Source organism: Scyliorhinus torazame, chromosome 10, assembly GCF_047496885.1.
Source record: "Scyliorhinus torazame isolate Kashiwa2021f chromosome 10, sScyTor2.1, whole genome shotgun sequence".
Lineage (NCBI taxonomy): Eukaryota > Metazoa > Chordata > Chondrichthyes > Carcharhiniformes > Scyliorhinidae > Scyliorhinus > Scyliorhinus torazame.
This window is the reverse complement of record NC_092716.1, coordinates 155,325,943-155,348,982: the sequence shown is the minus strand read 5'-3', so window position 1 is coordinate 155,348,982 and position 23,040 is coordinate 155,325,943. Positions and strand designations below refer to the sequence as shown.

Genomic DNA, 23,040 nt, shown 5'->3' with positions numbered 1-23,040 from the left:
TCTGTTTTTATATTCTGAGCAAGTTTACTCTCATAATCTATCTTACTGTTGCCCCCTAAAGATTTCCCAGTCCTCTAGTCTCCCACTGATCTTTGCTACTTTGTATGTTTTTTCCTTCAATTTGATACTCTCCCTTATTTTCTTAGATATCCACGGTCGATTTTCCCTCTTTTTACCGTCCTTCCTTTTTGTTGGTATAAACCTTTGCTGAGCACTGTGAAAAATCACTTGGAAGGTTCTCCACTGTTCCTCAACTGTTTCACTATAAAGTCTTTGCTCCCAGTCTACCTTAGCTAGTTCTTCTCTCATCCCATTGTAATCTCCTTTGTTTAAGCACAAAACACGAATGCTCGATTTTACCTTCTCACCCTCCATCTGTATTTTAAATTCCACCATATTGTGATCGCTCCTTCCGAGAGGATCCCTAACTATGAGATCCTGAATCAATCCTGTCTCATTACACAGGACCAGATCTAGGACCGCTTGTTCCCTCGTAGGTTCCATTACATACTGTTCTAGGAAACTATCGCGGATACATTCTATAAACTCCTCCTCAAGGCTGCCTTGACCGACTTGGTTAAACCAATCAACATGTAGATTAAAATCCCCCATGATAACTGCTGTACCATTTCTACATGCATCTGTTATTTCTTTTGTTTATTGCCTGCCCCACCATAATGTTACTATTTGGTGGCCTATAGATTACTCCTATCAGTGACCTTTTTCGCCTTACTATTCCTGATTTCCACCCAAATGGATTCAACCTTATCCTGCACAGCACCGATGTCATCCCTTACTGTTGCCCGGATGTCATCCATAAATAACAGAGCTACACCATCTCACTTACAATCCATTCTGTCCTTCTGAAAAGTTTGATAACCTCGGATATTTAACTCCCAGTCGTGACCATCCTTTAACCATGTTTCAGTAATGGCCACTAAATCATAGTCATTCACGATGATTTGCGCCATCAATTCATTTACCTTATTCCGAATACTACGAGCATTCAGGTAAAGTACACTTATGTTGGCTTTTTTACCCCTGTTCTGAATCTTAACACCTCGATCAGTAACCTCTCCTAAGTTTTATTTCCTCTTAACCTTTCTCCTAATTTTCCTTGTCGTTGAACCCATATCTTCATGTAACAACCTGCCGCGTCGCTTACCATTAATGTTTTCACTTCTCGTTTTATTCCTTTTAGTATTCCTGGTCCTATTCACTGAGCTCCCCTCAGTCACTGTACCTTGTACTGACGCCCTTTTTGATTTTTGACTATGGCTTCTCTGCCTTACACTTTCCCCTTACTGCCTTTTATTTCTGTCCCTGTTTTACTACCTTCCAACTTCCTGCATCGGTTCCCATCCCCCTGCCACATTAGTTTAAACTCTCCCCAACAGCTCTCGCAAACACCTCCCCGAGGACATCGGTTCCAGTCCTGGCCAGGTGCAGACCGTCCGGTTAGTACTGGTCCCACCTCCCCCAGAACCGGTTCCAATGTCCCAGGAATTTGAGTCCCCTCCCTCTTGCACCATCTCTCGAGCCACTCATTCATCCTCTCTATCCTGACATTCCTACTCTGACTAGCTCGTGGCACTGGCAGCAATCCTGAGATTACTACCTTTGAGGTCCTACTTTTTAGTTTAACTCCTAGCTCCATAAATTCATCTTGTAGGACCTCGTCACGTTTTTTACCTATATCGTTGGTGCCTATGTGCACCACGACAGCTGGCTGTTTCTCCCCCCCCCTCCCCCCCCCCCCCCCCCCCCCCCCCCCACCCCACCCCCCCCCCCCCCCCCCCCCCCCCCCCCCCCCCCCCCCCCAGAATGTCCTGCAGCCGCTCCAAGACATTCTTGACCCTTGCACCAGGGAAGCAACATACCATCCTGGAGTCTCGATTGCGTCCGCAGAACCGCCTGTCTATTCCCCTTACAATTGAGTCCCCTATCACTATAGCCCTGCCATTCTTCTTCCTGCCCAGCTGCGCAGCAGAGCCAGCCACGGTGCCATGAACCTGGCTGCTGCTGCCTTCCCCTGGTGAGCCATCTCCCTCAACAGTATCCAAAGCGGTATATCTGTTTTTCAGGGAGATGACCGCAGAGACACCTGCACTGCCTTCCTACTCTTGCTCTGTCCTTTGGTCACCCATTTTCTATCTCCCTCAGTACCTTTCACCTGCGGTGTGACCAACTCGCTAAACGTGCTATCCACGACGACCTCAGCATCGCGGATGCTCCAAAGTGAGTCCATCCACAGCTCCAGAGCCGTCAAGCGGTCCAACAGGAGCTGCAACTGGACACACTTCTTGCACGTGAAGGAGCCAGGGACAGTGGATGTGTCCCTGAGCTCCCACATCGCACACGAGGAGCATGACATGGGTCTGAGATCTCCTGCCATGTCTTAAACCTTCGGTTAACTTCAACAACTACAATTTCAACAAAAAAACAACAAAGAAAAAATAAATAAATATACCAATGAAAAGAAACAGAAAAACAGAAACACTACTTACCAGTCACTTACCAGGGATAAAAAGTACTTCCTCCCCACCTAGCTTTGAATTCCCACCTAGATTCAAATTCCCAAACTCACTCTTAGCTGTGTCTCACTCCTGGCTCTGTCTTCTCTGGCTCACTGGGAGAACTGGGAGATATCTGGTCACCCAAGAACTTCAGTGTTGTCATGCCAAAAGAGCACTTTGCCCTGTTCAGCTTGAGGCCATTGGCATGGACACGGCAAAATACCTGCTGGAGACGAGAGATGTGCTCTTCGGGGGTAGTGATAGTGATAACGTCGTCCACATACACACGAACCCCTTCAATGCCCTCCATCATCTGCTCCATGATTTTATGGAAGATCTCCGAGGCCGAAACAATACCAAACGGCATATGATTGTAGCAGTACCTGCCAAATGGTGTGTTGAAGGTGCAGAGCCTTCTGCTGGACTCATCCAGCTGGATTTGCCAGAACCCGTGTGATGCATCCAGCTTTGTGAAAAACCGGGCGTGTGCCACCTCACTTGTCAGTTCCTCCTGCTTCAGGATGGGGTAGTGTTCCCGCATGATATTCTGGTTGAGTTCCTTGGGATCAATACAGATGCGCAACTCACCCGAAGGCTTTTTTACACAGAACCATCGAGCTGACCCAGTCAGTCGGTTCTGTGACTTTGGAGATGATGCCCTGGTCCTGAAGATCTTCCAACTGCGCCTTCAGCCGCTCCTTCAGTGGAGCCGGGACCCGGCGTAGAGTATCAGACACACCCTCGAGGTCTGAGGCTTCAACCTACAGCGGAAACCTTTGCTTGAAGGTCCGCCAGTTGGCACTGAGATTGCCGGAAGTCCCCAGCAGTTGAGGAGGCTGGATCTTCTCCATGATGCCGGGATGTCTTGCTGGTCGTCCCGGTACAAATTGAGGTAAACCACCTAGATAAAGCAGACTACTGGTACCATGTCGTGTTAAGCATGTTGAGATAACACGGGCTGCAATTTGATGCAGCTATAACTCAAGTAGACTCCAGACCTTGAGTTTAGTTCAACTTGATTTATTGAACCTGCCAGAATGTTAGCACAGTTCTATGTGAGTTCGACACTCTGCTAACCTAGCTGTGATTTCTCTATCTAGACTGAACCAGACTAGCACTTCTCCACGTGCTGTATGCGTTACGTGATATGTACATTGGACTCACTCTGTAGATGTCCCTAGTGGAAAGAGGCGGAGTATGAGTGCCTCATGCCTTTTAGAGTGGGAAACCACCTCCAAGTGTTCTGCCTGCTGATTGGTTATGTCCTGTTCCCTGTGCTCATTAGCTGCCTGTATCTCATTAAGTGCCTGTCAGCATATCATGACAAACGGGTGCACATAGGCCGAGACGGCTAATTACTTTATCACCGACACATAAGTCACCCCTTGTGACTTTGGTAAGAGCAGGTTTGGTAATGTTAGGTCAGCCAGAATAGACTGGAGGACACATCGATTGCAGGATCAGTTTGAATAAGCTGGGCAGAGTACAAAACGTCTAAAACTGAATTAACTGGGAGCAAATGTGGTTCGTTAGGGATAATGGGTGAACAGGACTGAGCATGAGTTAGGACACTGGTGGAGTTTGGGATTACCTCAAACTTGTGGAGGGTGAAAAGTGGGAGGCTGGTCACTATTGTGTTGGAATAGTTAAACCTGCAGCACGGTGGCGCAGTGGGTTAGCCCTGCTGCCTCATGGCACCAAGGTCCCAGGTTCGATCCCGGCTCTGGGTCACTGTTCGTGTGGAGTTTGCACATTCTCCCAGTGTTTGCGCGGGTTTCGCCCCCACAACCCAAAAGATGTGCAGGATAGGTGGATTGAACACGCTAAATTGCCCCTTAATTGGAAAAAAAATGAATTGGGGACACTAAATGTATTTTTAAAAAGGAATAGTTAAACCTATAGATCACAAACAGAATTTGTTGCAGTGATCAAAGTCAATGACTTCGATCTTCCAAATAGTTGGAAATTTCTGCTCCTCTGGGACTGAATATTGGACAAGCAGTTTGATCATTGAGAGACAGTGAAGGATAAAAAGAACTCATCCACCTTCCTGTTCCTTTTCCACAGATGCCTCCACAGTTTGGGGTGACAGTCAATGGTAAGGCCTCACCTAATTTCACCATTCTCTGTATACCAGCCTACCTCAAGCCCAACATCACAACCCCTCAGGTGAAATGGCCACGTACAATACATGATAACATCTACCTCCAGTCTTTAGCACCAAGTATGGCTTCTCTATGGTGTCTCCTATTGTTTCAAGAACTATGCCTATTCCCATCCCTAGCCCCAGCGCTCCCTTTACGACTCCTTCCATGACACTGAGCCAGAGGAAGCAGAGCTTTCAGTGCCCACAATCATTCTAATTGACAGACAATTCCCTCTAAACCAGTACAAGAACTCATGGAGAACAACACATACAAACCACCGCATATTCCAAATGAGTAATACTCACCAGAGGTGAAGAGGTATTTTTAAAAATTAAGATACATTCTTAAATCTCTTCTACTCTGGAGGACTCGAGAATTGGATCACATCGAATCGAGAATTGGATCACATCGAACATTAGGTGTGGGGGGGGGGGGGGGTGGGGGGGGGGGGGGAGAAGAGAGCTGGGAGGGTTGGGGGAGGGGGACTGTGTGTGTTAATGGTGACTATGGGCGATTCCTGATTCCTTTTTGTCATTTGTTTATGTTTACATGCGGGCTAATGTCAGGGGTTTGGTGGGAGGATGGGATTGTTGTTATTGATGTGGGGATTGACATTGCATTCGTTACTGATTATTGTTTATTGTTGGTATATATTTGAGAGAAGACTTCCGGTGGTGGCCATGGAGTGAACGGTTGCACATTTAGCAGCTCTCGTCTCTAGTGGTCTTTTAACGGCTTTTAAGCTGGATTTTTGCGGGCATTTCACAACATAACTTGATAAAAGTGAGAGGAGAAGGAGGCAACCCCCAATTTATGGAACTGCAACCAAAAAATAGTCGGAAAAGAAGAAATCAAAGGATGGATGGAAACAAAACTCAGAAAGCAGCGGGTTCATGACAACGAGGCAAAGTTTGGCTGCGTCTGCCCAATGGACGATGGACCAGTTGGTCGAATACTTGGATGGGAAGTTCGCCCAGCATCGCAAGGAGTGTGCTGAGGACCTGATCCAGGCGGTGGCCTCGGTTAAGGGGGTGGTCGACCGGGTGGAAGAAAAAGTGAAGACTCAGGGACAGGAGATTCAAGAGTTGCAGGAGCAGGCGACGGAACAAGAGGAGGAGCCCACAGCGATGGCAATGGAAATTGGCATTCTACAGGAGCGGCAGAAACGGCTGTTGGAGAAGGTGGAAGACCGAGAAAATTGTTTTCGCAGGTGGAATATCCGGATCGTCGGTCTGCCAGAGGGAAAGGAGGGATCAGATGCCGGTGTGTATGTGGGGAAGATGCTGGAGAAACTGATGGGGGAAGGTTCGTTCCCCAAGCTGTTGGAGGTGGACCGGGCCCATAGGGCTCTTATGCGTAAGCCCCAGGGGAGTGAGCCCCTGAGGGCGATGGTGGTACAGCTTCATCGGTTCCTGGATAAGCAACGTATTATGAAGTGGGCTAGGCAGACGAAACGGTGCACCTGGGAAGACTCAGAGATACGGGTGTATCATGGTTGGAGAGCAGAGTTTGCAAAGAGGAGGGCGAATTTTAATAAAGTCAAGGCGGCCCTGAATGCGAAAGACATAAAATATGGACTGCTCTACCCGGCACCTCTCTGGGTGACCTACGAGAACCGGGAAAGGGCTGGCCTAGGAAAAGTCATGGCTGATCGACAGGGGAGGGGGCGAGAGCCCTCCCCGACCAGACTGATTACGTGGAATGTTCGTGGACTGAATGGGCCGGTCAAAAGGGCCCATGTGTTCACACACCTGAGACTGTTAAAAGCGGGTGTGACCATGCTACAGGAGACACACTTGAAGCTGGGAGACCAATTCAGTATGAAGAAGGAATGGGTCATACAGGTGTTTCATTTGGGAATGGACTTTAAAACAAGGGGGGTGGCCATCCTGATTAACAAGAGGGTGACATTTGAGGTGGGGAGGATAGAGGCAGACCTGGGGGGTAGATTTATTATGGTTAGTGGGAAGCTGGAGTGAATGGCTGTGGTGCTGGTAAACATATACGCCCCAAACTGGGATGATGTCGCGTTTGTTAGGAAGGTGCTGGGAAAGATCCCTGACCTGGACTCGCACCGGTGCTGGTTATGGGGGGTGACTTCAACATGGTCCTGGATCCGAGACTGGACCGGTCGAGTTCTAGGTCATGGAAAGTATCAGCTATGGCGAAGGAATTGCAGGGGTTCATGGAGCGCATGGGAAGGATAGATCTGTGAAGATTTGGGAGGCCAAGGAGCAAGGAATATTCATTTTACTCCCATGTGCACAAGGTATACTCCAGGATAGATTTCTTTGTACTGGATAAAACACAGTTAGCGGGGGTGAAGGACCCGGAGTACTCAACAATTGTGATGTCAGACAATGCGCCACATTGGGTAGACCTACCGGCAAGCACGGGAAAGTCTCAGCGCCCACAGTGGAGATTAGATGCCGGGCTGCTAGCGGACGATAAGATCTGTGAGCGAGTGAGAGAGGCCATCCAGGGGTACATAAAAAACAATGATACAGGAGAGACTGCGGCAGGAGTGGTTTGGGAGGCATTGAAGGCAGTTATCAGAGGAGAATTTATTTTGATTCGGGCCCCCCAGCCGGGGAGGAGGGTATGAATTCCTAGAAAGGCTCGAGTTTCCGAAGGTAGATGAGGAGCTGTTGGAAGACCTGGAGGGCCCAATTGGGCTCGGGGAGGTGATAGATGGGTTGGTGGCGATGCAATCGGGTAAGGCCCCGCGACTTGATGGATTCCCAGTGGAATTTTATAAAAGGTTCTCTGGGTTACTGGGGCCGTTCCTGGTTAAGGCTTTTAGCGAGTCTAGGGAGCGGGGAGTACTCCCCCAACGCTATCACAGGCATCAATTTCTCTCATCCTGAAGCGAGACAAGGACCCGGAGAACTGTGGATCATACAGGCCAATTTAGCATCGTTGATGCTAAATTGCTGGCAAAGATCTTAGCCACTCGAATGGAGGATCGTGTCCCGGAGGTAATCGGGGATGATCAGGTGGGATTTGTGAAGGGCAGGCATCTGACGTCCAATATTAGACGGCTTCTTAATGTCATAATGATACGAGCCGAGGTGCGCGATGTTGAGGTGGTAGTAGCCATGGACGCAGAGAGGCTTTCGACCAGGTGGAGTGGAAGTACCTATGGGACATTTTCGGCAGGTTTGGGTTCGGACAGGGATTTGTGGATTGGGTGCGGCTGTTATATCAGGCTCCGGTGGCGAATGTAAGAACCAACCGAGTCCTGTCAGAGTATTTTAAGGGGACAAGACAGGGATGTCCGCTCTCCCCATTACTGTTTGCCCAGGCCATAGAGCCCTTGGCAATGGCCCTTAGATCATCAAATGCCTGGTGGGAGAGAGTGGGGGGGGGGGGGGGGGGGGGAAGAGTCTATATGCGTCACAGACCTGGTGGGGGGGGGATGGCCGAAATGATGGAGATACTAGAAAAATTTGGGCGATATCCAGGTTACAAGTTAAATATGGGAAAAAGTGAGATGTTCGTGATCCAGGAACGGGAGCAGGAAAGGAGGCTGAGGTAGTTTCCGTTCAGAGAGGTTGAGAGGAGTTTTAGATATCTGGGGATTCAAGTGGCTTCTAAGGATTGGGGGCAGCTTCATATGTTAAATCTGGGCAAAGCAGTGGATCAAACGAAAAGGAATTTTCGCAGATGCGACATGCTCCCGCAGACGCTGGCGGCGAGGGTCCAGACAGTAAAGATGACAGTCCTTCCGAGACTGCTCTTCTTTTTACAATGTCTTCCGATTTTTACTTGTTTTAGGCATGTCTGAAATTGAGGGGATTCTGGCAGGGATTTGCGGACGTTATGACAGAGATCCTGGAAGGAAGGGTAACTCCGAGTCCAGATTTGGCAATATTTGGGGTATCAGAAGATCCGGGGGGGCGGGCGGGTTAGGCCAACGTTCTGGCCTTCTCCTCCCTGGTGGCCCGGAGACGGACTTTGCTGGGATGGAGGGACTCGGAGCACCCGAAGTCAGGAGTGTGGGTCAGCGATATGGCAAGGTTTCTCAGGCTGGAAAAAATTAAATTTGCTTTGAGAGGATCAATTCAAGGGTTCGCCCTGAGATGGCAACTGTTCATCGACTTCTTCAAGGAGAATTGAACATCAGCAGTAAGAGGATGGGGGGAAGGAAAGCAGGAGGCATGGCAATGTTACAACGGGACAGAGAACACAGATTACGGGAAGCTAGGGAATAGAGCGGGGGGAGTAGTGGATGTTGTTCTGTAGGTTTTTTTTTTTTACGTGTGTCGGCCCACGCGATTGTTTAAGAGATGTGAATATGTGTTCAACTGTTAAAAATTACAAATGCTTCAATAAAATATTTTCTTTAAAAAAAAATTGGGAGAAAATGTGAAAAAGGAGAATTAAAAAATTAAAAATGTATTTACTCTGGAGGACACTACTTCTCTCTGAATGCAGTTTAAGCAGTGCTAGTGTACTCTGAGCCATCAAGGCAGCCCCATGACATCATGCGAGCACAAAAAAAGATTACCGGGGGTCACATTATGTGAGCGCAGGTACAGCTAGGTTTTCCATGACCTCCGGTTCTGCTGATCTTTTCATCCTCGTGCACATTTCATATTTGGCTTTTCTTAAGTGTACATGGCTTGTGCCATGTCCCGAGAAGTGCTTGGCCGGTGTCTCTACATGGAAGAGTCAAGATAAAATGCTTAAATCCTTGTTTGTTCATGGCAGCAGGAGTGGGTCACTGCTTTCAGTGGTACAGTTGCTATTGAGCAGGCTCTGGTATTGGCAATGCTGTGGGTGTAGATGGCTGATGGAATGGGGCAGTGCCTCAGTGGGGGGAAAGGAGCTTAGATAGGCTCGCTTTGGCCCCAAAAGTAGCTGGAGATTTGGGGATGGGCTGAATTTAATGCCTAGTAGATATCCTGATCTTTATTCCCTGGGGTAGGAGTGATGTTCCCTTGTTGTTTGAATGACTGGCTCTTTTTGATAAGTGTTGGGCCGTTGCTCAGGAAGTTGTGGATCTGAGTTGATGGTTAATTTCCTGACATTCATGCCTGATGGTTCTAGTTCTTTCTTATTTTTCTCTCCTATCCTGAGAGGAAGGTTTTCTAGTACTCTTCAGGAGGGTTTAAACTAATTTGGCAGGGGAATGGGAACCGGATTTGTAGTCCAGCAACTAAGGTAGCTGATATTCAGGATGCCAAAGTGTGTAGTGAGACAGTGGGGAAGGGAACACTGACAAAGGAGAGTACTTGCAGGCACAGAGATGGGTTGAAGTGTGCATACTTCAACACAAGAAGCATCAGGAATAAAGTGGGTGAACTTAAGGCATGGATCGGTACTTGGGACTACGATGTGGTGGCCATCACGGAAACTTGGATAGAAGAGGGGCAGAAATGGTTGTTGGAGGTCCCTGGTTATAGATGTTTCAATAAGATTAGGGAGGGTGGTAAAAGAGGTGTGGGAGTGGCATTGTTAATTAGAGATAGTATAACAGTTGTAGAAAGGCAGTTCGAGGAGTATCTGCCTACTGAGGTAGTAAGGGTTGAAGTCAGAAATAGGAAAGGAGCAGTCACCTTGTTAGTTTTCTATAGGCCCCCCAATAGTAGCAGAGATGTGGAGGAACAGATTGGGAAACAGATTTTGGAAAGGTGCAGAAGTCACAGGGTAGTAGTCATGGGTGACTTTAACTTCCCAAACATTGAGTGGAAACTCTTTAGATCAAAACGTTTGGATGGGGTGGTGTTTGAGCAGTGTGTCCAGGAAGTTTTTCTAACACAGTATGTAGATTCTCCGACCAGAGGGGAGGCAATATTGGATTTGGTACTTGGTAACGAACCAGGGCAAGTGATAGATTTGTTAGTGGGGGAGCATTTTGGAGATAGTGACCACAATTCTGTGACTTTCACTTTAGTAATGGAGAGGGATAGGTGCGTGCAACAGGGCAAGGTTTACAATTGGGGGAAGGGTAAATACGATGTTGTCAGACAAGAATTGAAGTGCATAAGTTGGGAACATAGGCTGTCAGGGAAGGACACAAGTGAAATGTGGAACTTGTTCAAGGAACAGGTACTACGTGTCCTTGATATGTATGTCCCTGTCAGGCAGGGAAGAGATGGTCGAGTGAGGGAACCATGGTTAATGAGAGGTTGAATGTCTTGTTAAGAGGAAAAAGGAGACTTATGTAAGGCTGAGGAAACAAGGTTCAGACAGGGCGCTGGAGAGATACAAGATAGCCAGGAGGGAACTGAAGAAAGGGATTAGGAGAGCTAAGAGAGGGCATGAACAATCTTTGGCAGGTAGGATCAAGGAAAACCCCAAGGCCTTTTACACATATGTGAGAAATATGAGAATGACTAGAGCGAGGGTAGGTCCGATCAAGGACAGTAGCGGGAGATTATGTATTGAGTCTGAAGAGATAGGAGAGGTCTTGAACAAGTACTTTTCTTCTGTCTTTACAAATGAGAGGGGCCATATTGTTGGAGAGGACAGTGTGAAACAGACTGGTAAGCTCGAGGAAATACTTGTTAGGAAGATGTGTTGGGCATTTTGAAAAACTTGAGGATAGACAAGTCCCCCGGGCCTGACAGGATATATCCAAGGATTCTATAGGAAGCAAGAGATGAAATTGCAGAGCCGTTGGCAATGATCTTTTCGTCCTCAGTCAACAGGGGTGGTACCAGGGGATTGGAGAGTGGCGAATGTCGTGCCCCTGTTCAAAAAAGGGACTAGGGACAACCCTGGGAATTACAGGCAGTTAGTCTTACTTCGGTGGTAGGCAAAGTAATGGAAAGGTACTGAAGGTTAGGAATTCTGAGCATCTGGAAAGACACTGCTTGATTAGGGATAGTCAGCACGGATTTGAGAGGGGTAGGTCTTGCCTTACAAGTCGTATTGAATTCTTTGAGGAGGTGACCAATCACGTGGATGAAGATAAAGCAGTGGATGTAGTGTACATAGATTTTAGTAAGGCATTTGATAAGGTTCCCCATGGTATGCTTATGCAGAAAGTAAGGAGACATGGGATAGTGGGAAATTTGGCCAGTTGGATAACGAACTGGCTAACCGATAGAAGTCAGAGAGTGGTGGTGGATGGCAAATATTCAGCCTGGATCCCAGTTACCAGTGGCGCACCGCAGGGATCAGTTCTGGGTCCTCTGCTATTTGTGATTTTCATTAATGACTTGGATGAGGGAGTTGAAGGGTGGGTCAGTAAATTTGCAGACAATACGAAGATTGGTGGAGTTGTGGATAGTGAGGAGGGCTGTTGTCGGCTGCAGAAACATAGATAGGATGCAGAGCTGGGCTGAGAAGTGGCAGATGGAGTTTAACCCTGAAAAATGTGAGGTTGTCTATTATGGAAGGACAAATATGAATGCGGAATACAGGGTTAACGGGAGAGTTCTTGGCAATGTGGAGGAGCAGAGAGATCTTGGGGTCTATGTTCATACATCTTTGAAAGTTGCCACTCAAGTGGATAGAGCTGTGAAGACCTATGGTGTGCTAGTGTTCATTAACAGAGGGATTGAATTTAAGAGCCGTGAGGTGATGATGCAGCTGTACAAAACTTTGGTACGGCCACATTTGGAGTACTGTGTACAGTTCTGGTCGCCTTATTTTAGGAAGGATGTGGAAGCTTTGGAAAAGGTGCAAAGGAGATTTACCTGTTGCCTGGAATGGAGAGTAGGTCTTACGAGGAAAGGTTTGAGGGTGCTAGGCCTTTTCTCATTAGAACGGAGAAGGATGAGGGGCGACTTGATAGAGGTTTATAAGATGATATGGGGAATAATTAGAGTAGAGACTTTTTCCCCGGGTGGAACAAACCATTACAAGGGGACATAAATTTAAGGTGAATGGTGGAAGATATAGGGGGGATGTCAGAGGTAGGTTCATTACCCAGAGAGTAGTGGGGGTATGGAATGCACTGCCTGTGGAAGTAGTTGAGTCGGAAACATTAGGGACCTTCAAGCAGCTATTGGATAGGTACATGGATTACGGTAGAATGATATCGCGTAGATTAATTTGTTCTTAAGGGCAGCACGGTAGCATTATGGATAGCACAATTGCTTCACAGCTCCAGGGTCCCAGGCTCGATTCCGGCTTGGGTCACTGTCTGTGCGGAGTCTGCACATCCTCCCAGTGTGTGCGTGGGTTTCCTCCGGGTGCTCCGGTTTCCTCCCACAGTCCAAAGATGTGCAGGTTAGGTGGATTGGCCATGATAAATTGCCCTTGGTGTTGACCTTGGGTAGGGTGCTCTTTCCAGACTCAATGGGCCGAATGGCCTCCTTCTGCACTGTATAAATTCTATGATTAATCTAGAACAAAGGTTCGGCACAACATCGTGGGTCGAAGGGCCTGTTCTGTGCTGTATTTTTCTATGAGACACTTCGGATGTGATTCTTCCATTGTGTCGGTCACCTTGCACTTGCCTTTCTCTTACTGGAGGGAGGTGAAGGCATATGTGGTAGGTGGTTGGGTCTTGGTGCCTGATTAGCAGCAGGTCCACCTTGAGTGTACCTTTTGTGGTGGTGCTGGCTTTTTTCCTGGGTGGCCCTGGTTGCTGGGATAGATCCCCTGGTACCAGGGGGGAGGTGGGTCAGCTCTCTTTCCCAGGACGGTCCTTCCCGGGGGAAGTCTTGACGGCTCCTTTCTGCCCAGGGTGATGCTCTCCCTTTTGACTGGGACTGGGGTCATCCTTACTTAAATTTCTGGCCTCATTGTTATCCTGTCATTCCCCTTGGGCGTATTATCTGCTTGGTGGTCGGGTAGCTTATTCCCTATTTGTTATTGGGCACTTCACGGGTGCATTGGACATGGGATTGGCTCTGGTATTTACTTTTTTCTTCTTCATTCATTGGTGACCCTGGTCTAAGAATAATCTTCATTCATTTGTGATCCTGGGTCTGAGAATAACTTGGATCTGTTATTGCTGGTCCTCTCTTCATAATTTTGTAGTCATATGCTTATTGTCTGCTCTGCCCTGGGCCTGGATGTGGGTTGGATTGTGTTGTGGGGTGCAAGTAATTCCCACTTAGTGCTGGGGTACCCATGATGTTTCCATTCCCATGAATTTTATTTTTTAGAGATGGGTGTGATGTATCTTTGTGCTGTTGACTATATTCTGTATTGATGACTTTTTTTTTCTTTTGCTTTGTTTGATATTTGTAAAAATGTAAAAATCCAATAAAAATATTTTTTAAACTAGATTGACAGAAATACTTATCAGGAACAGCCCAAGAATCACCATGTGCACTATAACTGTAAAAAAAAAGGGTGAAGTAGTTAATGTTGTATCATAGCCAAGTACAATATCCAACTTGTGCACAACAAAGTCCCACATATAAAAGTGGGAAAAAAATATAGTCGTAAACGTTGTTGGTTAAGAAATAAATGTCGGCCAGGATGTTGGGAGAACTCCCATGTTCTTTTTTGAATAATACCATGAGATCCTTCAGTTTGAACTGCAACTGGGCCTCAGATCTGAATGTTCGAAGTGCTGGGCTGAGGTGAAGTGAAGTGAATGTGAAGTGTCTGGAGTGGCATTTGAGCCAATGTCCTTCATCCAAAAGTAGTCCAAAATACAGGGTGAAACTGGAGGCAAAAGGGTAGAAAACATCCATACGCATAACTTGCATCGTTCTCATATTTTTTAATCAAATGCTTTGTTTCTTGTATTTTTCCCCCTCACCGAGACAACTCTTGTTGATCAAACTAGCATTCCTCCTTTAAACACCATCACCAAAATCATTAACTGCTCATTCAACACATAATTTTGTAATCAGGCTAAATGATGGCCCAAATGTCAATCAATGCACTTCATCCAATTCATTGTGGGAATTAAGCCTGAGAAATCTGATACGCTATTCTTTCTTTTTAACAATCAATTGATGTTGACTGATGCAATAGTTTAATAAGTGGCATGTTCTTTAGACCACTTCACCCAAAGGGCTATCCCCTCTGTTGCAGATTGCACAGGTCACTCAACCATAAATGTCATCCCAGCTAAAGCACTCAACTGTTCTCACCAGCTTCCAATACTTTAGAGCAGGAGGCGACGGAAGAGATGGCTGATGATTTGTCTGCAACCCAGCCCAGCAGTTCTCAGGCAAACTGCAGCACCTCATCTGTTGCCCCAGCTCCTTCAGTACAGAGCAGAGCATCAACCTGGGACCTATTGGCCTGCATGATTTAATTTTATACTGGTTGGTGGCCTTTATCCACTGATATGGGGAAGGTTTTTAATTCAGAGATGAATGAGAAGTAGCCAGAAATGTGCACTTTTGGAAGCCCGAGGATATTGCAGAATTAACTGGAATGGTTAAGATGTGAAATTTCTTACTCCATTGTAATGATCTTTGTCAGGGAAATTGTGCGAAAACAAAAATATATGGTCACTATTACTTTGCCAGAATGAGGCACATTTAATAATGAAACACAGCTGACTGCTCCCCATGACCCTGCAGCAATTTTCAATTCACAGGCGGCCAACCGACACCATGACAGAGCTTTTATGTAGCACCTTTTATGTCTTCACAATTCCTGAAGTATTTCAATGTCCTCACTGTTTTTATTATAGGGCACAGCAAGATCCCACAAACAGCCATGAAATTAAACAGATTGTATGGTCATTCGTAAGTGGTGTGAAGTAAAGAGCCAACAGTGAGTCAGCAAATTAGGAAAGCCCCCACTTTCGTCTTTAAGTAATGCTGATCCTTCTGAGGCTGGAGCAAGTTAAGTAAGGTCCTATATTTCATGTCAGATTTATGCCAAGTTAGTCAATTTCAATGCTGAGAGAAGGGATACCCCTGGAATCTAGTGGGGAACCTTGGGTAGAGGGTAAACAACATTCAGAAAATGTTGCTGGAAATTCTATGTACATATCAAGCAAGTAGAGGGGATGAACAACTTACCAGCACCTGCAGTCTTGGCTCAGACCTGAAGAATCATCACTTTAACACAGTTCCTGGAACTCAGCCAGCACGTAAATAAGATTTCAAGATAGGAATGGAGCAAATCAGAGAGGAGGAAGAAAGGAACTAAACTCAGGAAAGAGGGGAAGAAAGGCCCACCCTCTGGCGCTTGGAACTGCAACCTGATGAGGCCTCAAAACGAAGCAAGGTTTCTGCTCTTGAAAGGACACTGTGCAAGATAGGACTGAAGACTTCCGGTGGGGACTATGCTGTGAACAGTCGCACATTTAGCAGCTCTCGTTCTTGGTGTTTTTTTTAACGACTTTTAAGCTGGATTTTCGCGGAAATTCGTTCTAACATAAGTGGATAAAAGTGAGAGGAGAAGGCAACCCCTATCCTATGGAACAACGCTGAAAAGGTAATCGCAAAAGGAATCAAAAGTTGGTTGGAAGTGAGGATCTGAGCTTGGTGGCTGCAATGGCTGAGAAGCTAGGTCCACCCCGGCGACTCAAAGGTCAATGGATCAGTTTGGTACATGTTCGCCCGGCACCGTAAAGAGTGTGCGGAGAACTTGACCAAGGTGGTAGCCTCGATTAAGGAAGTTGTCGACCGGATGGAGGCGACAGTGACGGCCAAGGGACAGTCTATCCAAAAGCTACAGGAGCAGTCCACTGGGATGGCACTGCAAATTCTACAGGATCGGCAAAAGCAGCTGCTGGAAAAGGTGGAAGAGCTGGAGAATCATTCCCACAGGCAGAACGTTCAGATCGTCGGTCTGCCAGAGGGAAAGGAAGGATTGGATGACAGTGCTATGTTGTGAAGATGTTCGAGAAAATGAAGGGGGCAGAGGCGTTCGACAGGCCATTGGAGGTTGACCGGGCTCACAGGGCACTTATGCGCAAGTCCCAGGGTCGTGAGCCCCCAAGGGCGATGGTGGTGAGGCTGCACCGATTCCCGGACAAAGAACACACCATGAGATGGGCTAGGGAGACAAAATGGTTCGTATGGGAAGGCGGCGAGATTGGGGTTTACAAAGACTTGGGAGCAGAACTTGCTAAGAGGAGGGCGAGTTTTAATAAAGTGGCCTGTATGCGAAGGGAATAAAATTTGGACTGCTCTACCCGGCCCGACTTTGGGTAACCTACGAGGAACGGCAACTATATTTTGGTTCGCCGGAAGAAGTGGCGGGCTTTATGAAAGGCAACAACCTGGGGGACCCTTAAGGACTTAATAAAAAGAAAAAACTGGTCAGTAGCTATTTAAATCAAAAATTTCTGTGGTGCACTGTAACTTGAGTTGGAATGACCGGGAAGAGAAGGATTTTTGAGTTATCTAACTCTAACCTTTCAGTGTATGTACTAAGTTACAGTTTCTTCCTTTTGTTCCATGAAAAAAAAGGGGGGGGGGGAAATGGAGGGGGTAAAGAAAAGTTCTCAAATTGAGATGTTCCAGGAGGGAAAGACATCTATTTGAGTCTTTACATGCATAATTTTTTCTGTCTCTCCATTTATCCTGTTTGTTTACACTTCCATTGTTTGGGGCTTTGTTTGAAGGTGATGGGATTGATAAGATGTTGTAAAGGGGAGGGGTGGGCCGTTGAGGTTAGACCTTAATGGATGGTGTGTTTGCTTTCTGTATTTGGTGCTATTGTTTTGAAAACTTATGTTCAGAGTTGGGGGGCAACGGTCCAGCAGCTGGTTGACTTTTAGGCATCAGGGGTGGAGCTGCTAGGCTAGCTGGTAAGGCTGGCTCACGGTAGCGAAGTGGGGGGGTGAGTTGAAAAGTGACGAGGTGGGGGGGGGGGGGGTTACTGCTGACGATTAGGGGACTTCCAGGAGGCTGGAGATGGAGACTAGATGGCTATTGCTGCCGAGGGACGTATCTGCGGAGGTGCGGGCCATGGGCTAAGGGCTGGCCTAGGAAAGGTCATGGCTGATCGACAGGGGAGGAGGGCAAGAGCTCCCCCCCCCTCCCAGACTGGTTACATGGAATGTTCGTGGCCTGAATGGGCCGGTCCTGTTTTTGCACACTTGAGACAGTTAAAGGCGGACGTGGCCATGTTACAGGAGACACACTTGAAGCTGGGGATCAATTTAGACTGAAAAAGAGATGGGTCGGAGAGGTGTTCCATTCAGGATTCGACTTTAAAACAAGGGGGGTGGCCATCCTGATTAACAAAAGGGTGGCGTTTGTGGGGAAAATGGAGACAGACCCGGGAGGCAGATTTATTATGGTGAGCGGGAAACTAGAGGGAATGACAGTGGTGATGGTAAATATATATGCCCCAAACTGGAACGAAGTCCAGTTTGTTAGGAAGATGCTGGGGAAAATCCCAGACCTCGACTCGCACCGGTTGGTTATGGGGGGTGATTTTAACACGGTCTTGGAGCCTAGGATGGACCGGTTGAGTTCTAGGTCGGGGAAAGTATCAGCAATGGCGAAAAGAGCTGCGGGGGTTCATGGAGCACATGGGGGGTGTTGATCCGTGGAGATTTGAGAAGCCAAGGCGCAAGGAATATTCATTCTGCTCTCATGTGCACAAGGTGTACTCCAGGATCGCTTTTTTTTAATATTGGACAAAACATTGTTAGCGTGGGTGGTGGACACAGAGTATTCAGCAATCGTAGTATCGGCCAATGCGCCACATTGGCTAGACCTACAGGTGAACACGGGAAATTCTCAGCTCCACAGTTGAGGCTAGATGCAGGGCTGTTAGCAGACGACAAGATATGTGAGCGAGTGAGGGAGGCCATTTGGGGGTATATAAAAACCAATGACATGGGAGAGATCGTGGCTGAGATGGTGTGGGAGGCATTGAAAGTGGTCATCAGAGGGGAATATATTTCAATTCGGGCCCATAGGGAAATGGCTAAACGGGCGGAGCTCAACAGGGCTAGTAGGAGAAATCTTACATGTGGATAGGACATATGCAGAGTCTCCGAATGAGGTGCTCCTGAAGGAGCGTCAGAGACTTCAAATGGATTTTGGGTTCCTTTCCACAGGCAAGGCGGAGGGACAGCCGAGGAGGGTAAAAGGGGCAGTATATGAATATGGGGAGAAAGCTAGCAGGATGTCAGCACATCAGCTGAGGAAGCAGGAGGCGGCGCGAGAGATAGGGAAAATTAAGGATGTGAAGGGGAAATTTGTGAGGGACCCGGGGCGGTTAATGACGTGTTTTGTGAATTCTATAGTCGTTTGTATAGAGTCAGAACCCCCTGCAGGGGAGGAGCGAATGAACCAATTCCTGGAGAGGATAGAGTTCCCGAAGGCAGATGAGGAGCTGGTGGAAGTCTTGGGGGCCCAATTGGGCTCGGTGAAGTGATAAGACGGATTGGGGGCAATGCAATCGGGGAAGGCCCCAGGACCGGACGTATTCCCAGTGGAATTTTATAAAATGTTTTCGGGGCTAGTGGGGCCGGTTAGTTAAGGCTTTAAATGAATCCAAGGAGTTGGGAGTGCTTTCCCCAGCGCTATCACAGGCATCAATCTCTCTCATCCTGAAGCGAGACAAGGACCTGGAGAGCTGTGGATCGTATAGACCAATTTCCCTTTTAAATGTAGATGCTAAATTACTGGCAAATATCTTGGCCACCAGAATAGAGGAATGTGTCCCGGAGGAAATAGGTGAGGATCAGACGGGATTTGTGAAGGGCAGGCGCCTGGCGTCCAATATTAGACGGCTTCTCAATGTTATAATGGTGCCAGCCGAGGGGCATGAGGCTGAGGTGGTAGTAGCCATGGACGCGGAGAAGGCTTTCGACTGGGTGGAGTGGAAGTAACTATGGGATATTTTAGGCAGGTTTGGGTTTGGGACTGGGTCCGGCTGTTATATCAGGGCCCGGTGGCAAATGTGAGAACCAACCGAACACGGTCAGAATACTTTAGTCTCAGGAGAGGGACAAGGCAGAGATGCCCGCTCTCCACATTACTGTTTGCCCTGGACATAGAGCCTTTAGCAATGGCCCTTAGAACATCGGGTGTGTGGCGGGGAATAGTGAGGGGGGCGGTGGAGCACAGGGTTTCTCTTTATGCGGATGACTTGCTGCTTTACGTTACAGACCCAGTGGGGGGAATGACCAAAATCATGGAGGTACTGGGGGAATTTGGGCGATTTTCAGGCTTCATGCTGAATATGGGAAAGAGCGAGATGTTTTGATCCAGGCACTGGCGCAGGAAAGGAGACTGAGGGAATTACCTTTTAAAGTGGTGGCGGGGAGTTTTAGATATTTAGGGATTCAAGTGGCTAAAGAGTGGGGGCAGCTCCACAAGTTAAATCTGGGCAACCAAATGAAAAGGGATTTCCACAGATGGGACATGCTCCCGCTGACGCGAGCGGAAATGGTCCAGTGGTGAAGGTGACAGTCATCCCAAGACTGCTGTTCTTTTTTCAATGCCTTCCGATTTTTGTCCCAAAGGCTTTATTTTAGAAAAATAAATGTGGCGATTACAGGTTGTGTTTGGGTGGGGGAAACCCCCGAGACTAAAGAAGGCACTCCTGAAGCGGGGTCGCGTAGAGGGGGGCCTGGCCCTCCCAAGCTTTAGTAATTATTACTGGGTGGCCAACATATCGACGGTCAGGAAGTGGGTAGTGGGGGAGGGGTCGGCCTGGGAGTGAGTGGAAGCGGCATCCTGCAAGGGTAAGAGTTTGGATGCTTTACTAACGGTGCCCCTGCCGTTTTCACCGGCTCTGTACTCTACAAGCCCTGTGCTGGTGGCAGCCCCAAGGGTATGGGGGCAATGGACGCAGCACATGGGATTGGAGGGGGCGTCAGTGTGGTCTCCGATTTGTAACAATCACCGGTTTGTCCTGGGGAGGCTGGATGGGGGCTTCGGGAGGTGGCAGCAGGCAGGCATCGAGAGATTTGAGGATTTATTTATCCAGGAGGGCTTTCCGACCTTGAAGGCACTAGAGGAGGAGTTTGAGCTTCCGGGCGGGAATGGGTTTCGATACCTTCAGGTCCGGGACTTTGTACGAAGGCAGGTTCCAAGCTTCCCTCGCCTCCCCCTGAGGGGACTACAGGATAAGGTGATGTCAAAAACAGGTTGGAGGGGGGAGGATTTCGGAGATATACATGGAATGGGAGCGAGCACCGATCAGGGAGGTGAAGCGGAAGTGGGAAGAGGAGCTAGGAAGAGAGCTGGAAATTGAAAAATGGGAAAAAGCCTTCAAGAGAGTCAATTCATCTTCGTCCTATGCCAGACTTAGCCTGATCCAGTTCAAAGTGGTCCACAGGGCCCACATGACGGTAGCCCGGATGAGCAGGTTCTTTGGGGAGGAGGAGGACAGATGTGGGCAGTGTAGGGGTAACCCGGCTAACCATGTACACATGTTCTGGGCATGTCCGAAGTTGAGGGGATTCTTGCAGGGATTTGCTGACGTTATGTCAGAAGTCCTGGATGGGAGGGTCCAGAATTGGCAATATTTGGGATATCCGGAGGCCTGGGGGTGGGGCCCGATGTTCTGGCCTTCTCCTCCCTGGTGGCCCGGAGACGGATTTTGCTGGGATGGAGAGACTCGGAGCCCCCAAAGTCAGGTGTGTGGGTCAGCGATATGGTAGTGATTCTCAGCCTGGAAAAAGTCAAGTTCGCCTTGAGAGGATCAACTCAGGGGTTCACTCAGAGATGGCAACTGTTCATCGACTTCTTCAAAGTAAGTTGAACGTCAGCAGTAAGAGGGGGGGGGAATAGGAGGCATGGCAGTGTTAGATAAGGACAGCGAGCTCAGTATACAGGTTGTTTTATTAGGTTTTTTTTTGCATGTGTCGGCCCACGTGTTGTTTAAGAAATGTTAATGTGTTAAACTGTGAAAATTACAAATGCTTCAATAAAATATTTTCTAAAAAAAAAGATAAGACTGAAGTGTCGGCTCAAATGTATGTCCAAGCAGAAGATAGGGAATCAGACTGAAAACAACTCTCACATCTGTGAGCAGGAAACAAACTTCCTACACATTCAGTCCCTTCCCAGCACCAATGTCCTTTAGCTTGACTAGCGTAAAAAAATATACATTCGCATTTATTATACAATAGATGTGTGGTGTCAGGCACATTAGACATAAATCAGCTAAATCACACTGATAAAGGAACATTATAAGGATCGATTCCAGATATGAAAATAAAATTCTGTAAGTGAATGGCTGGCAATTCAATTCAAATTTACCATCCTACACCCATTACCTATCACTGTAACCAGTGATATTCCAGCACTCAGAGCAATGGGACATTCTGTGTTGGAGTGACTGAGGAAGATGGGGCAAGAGGAAGCCTACGTTCCTGTAAAGTAACACTGTTAACTGGCTGTATTGTTATAGCTCTGGCCCTTGCCCTGGGAACATAAAGTTACACAATTAACAGCAGTGCAGCACCAGCCAAGTGTCACAGACAGCCTTCTGCTGAACGGGGCTGGAAGTCATTCTTCCTCATCCAGTTCAGATTCGACCTGGTCACAACCTCACAGCGCACCAGCAGCATGTCATCTTTCACATACATGTGTTGACTGAGGGCCTTGAGATGCAGGAAGGTGACGTAGCCAAAGCCTTTGGGGTTGCGTGGCTGGTAGGGCCGCTGGAAGGCCTGCAGCTCGGGTTTGCTTTCCATTACCTCCTCGTGGTTCTGCTTGACTGGGCCCTCGGACTGATCGAGGATAGAGAGCCGGATGGTGCCTTGGAAAGGCCAGGGCAGGTAGCTGTCATACTCGCCCTGCATGGTATGCACAAAGAGTGAAATGTAGTTGGAGCAGCGTTGGGCACTAGGTGTCTGCAGGTGCAGGCGGAGACACAACTTGTAGCCTGGCTTGCCAGTATAGAATCCGGGGCTGTGCAGCACCACAGGCTGGTCCTCTGCTTGCGCCTGCTGGTGGGCGCTGAAGTTCTCCACCTTCCAGATAAAAATCCCATTGTATTGCTGGGCCTCCAGCTCACCGAGACGCTCCTCCAGTGTACGGACACCCCTTTTCAGATCTGCCACTTGACCATTCTGCGTCTCCATTTTGGCAGTGAGCTCACGGATCTGATGATCCTGCCGGACCAGTCGCCCCTCCAGCTGCTGGACAGTCTCTTTCAGGTTCTGGATTAGAGGCGAGCAGACACATGATGCTGAAGCCCCAGGTGGCAGGGGAGATGATGACTGCAAGTGCGAGGCCTGCAGTGGCCCTGGGAGTGTAGCTGGTTGGAAGTCGACCTCTGAACTCAGCATGTCAATGCAGGACACCTGGGAGTTTAGTCCTGTGCTCACACTGCGCAGCGTTTGGGCCATCATCCGCATGTGGGCCTGTGTGTAGTCCTGAAGGTGCATCGCCAGATCATTTCTCTGCATCTGAATGATTTGAAGCAGACATATTAGCAGGTCCCCATTCTACAGCTTGCATTTCATTTAATCAATTTTGTTGATCAAGGAAGCAACAATTATATTTATATAGCATCTTTAACATAGCAAAAACTTCCCAAGGGGTGATTACCAGATAGAATTTGACATGAATGTTATT

General features: G+C 47.9%; 1 protein-coding gene across 4 annotated transcripts in view; it reads right to left on the bottom strand.

Moving 5' to 3' along the window:
* Positions 1-14,277: 14,277 nt before the first annotated feature.
* traf6 (TNF receptor-associated factor 6) overlaps positions 14,278-23,040 on the bottom strand; it is a 77,759-nt gene continuing 68,996 nt past the window's right edge. For all 4 annotated transcript variants that reach the window (XM_072518853.1, XM_072518854.1, XM_072518852.1 and 1 more), the window contains one exon: positions 14,278-22,871. In XM_072518853.1, coding sequence (XP_072374954.1) covers positions 21,933-22,871 — 939 coding nt within the window. In that variant the 3' untranslated portion in view covers positions 14,278-21,932. The remainder of the gene's footprint in view (positions 22,872-23,040) is intronic.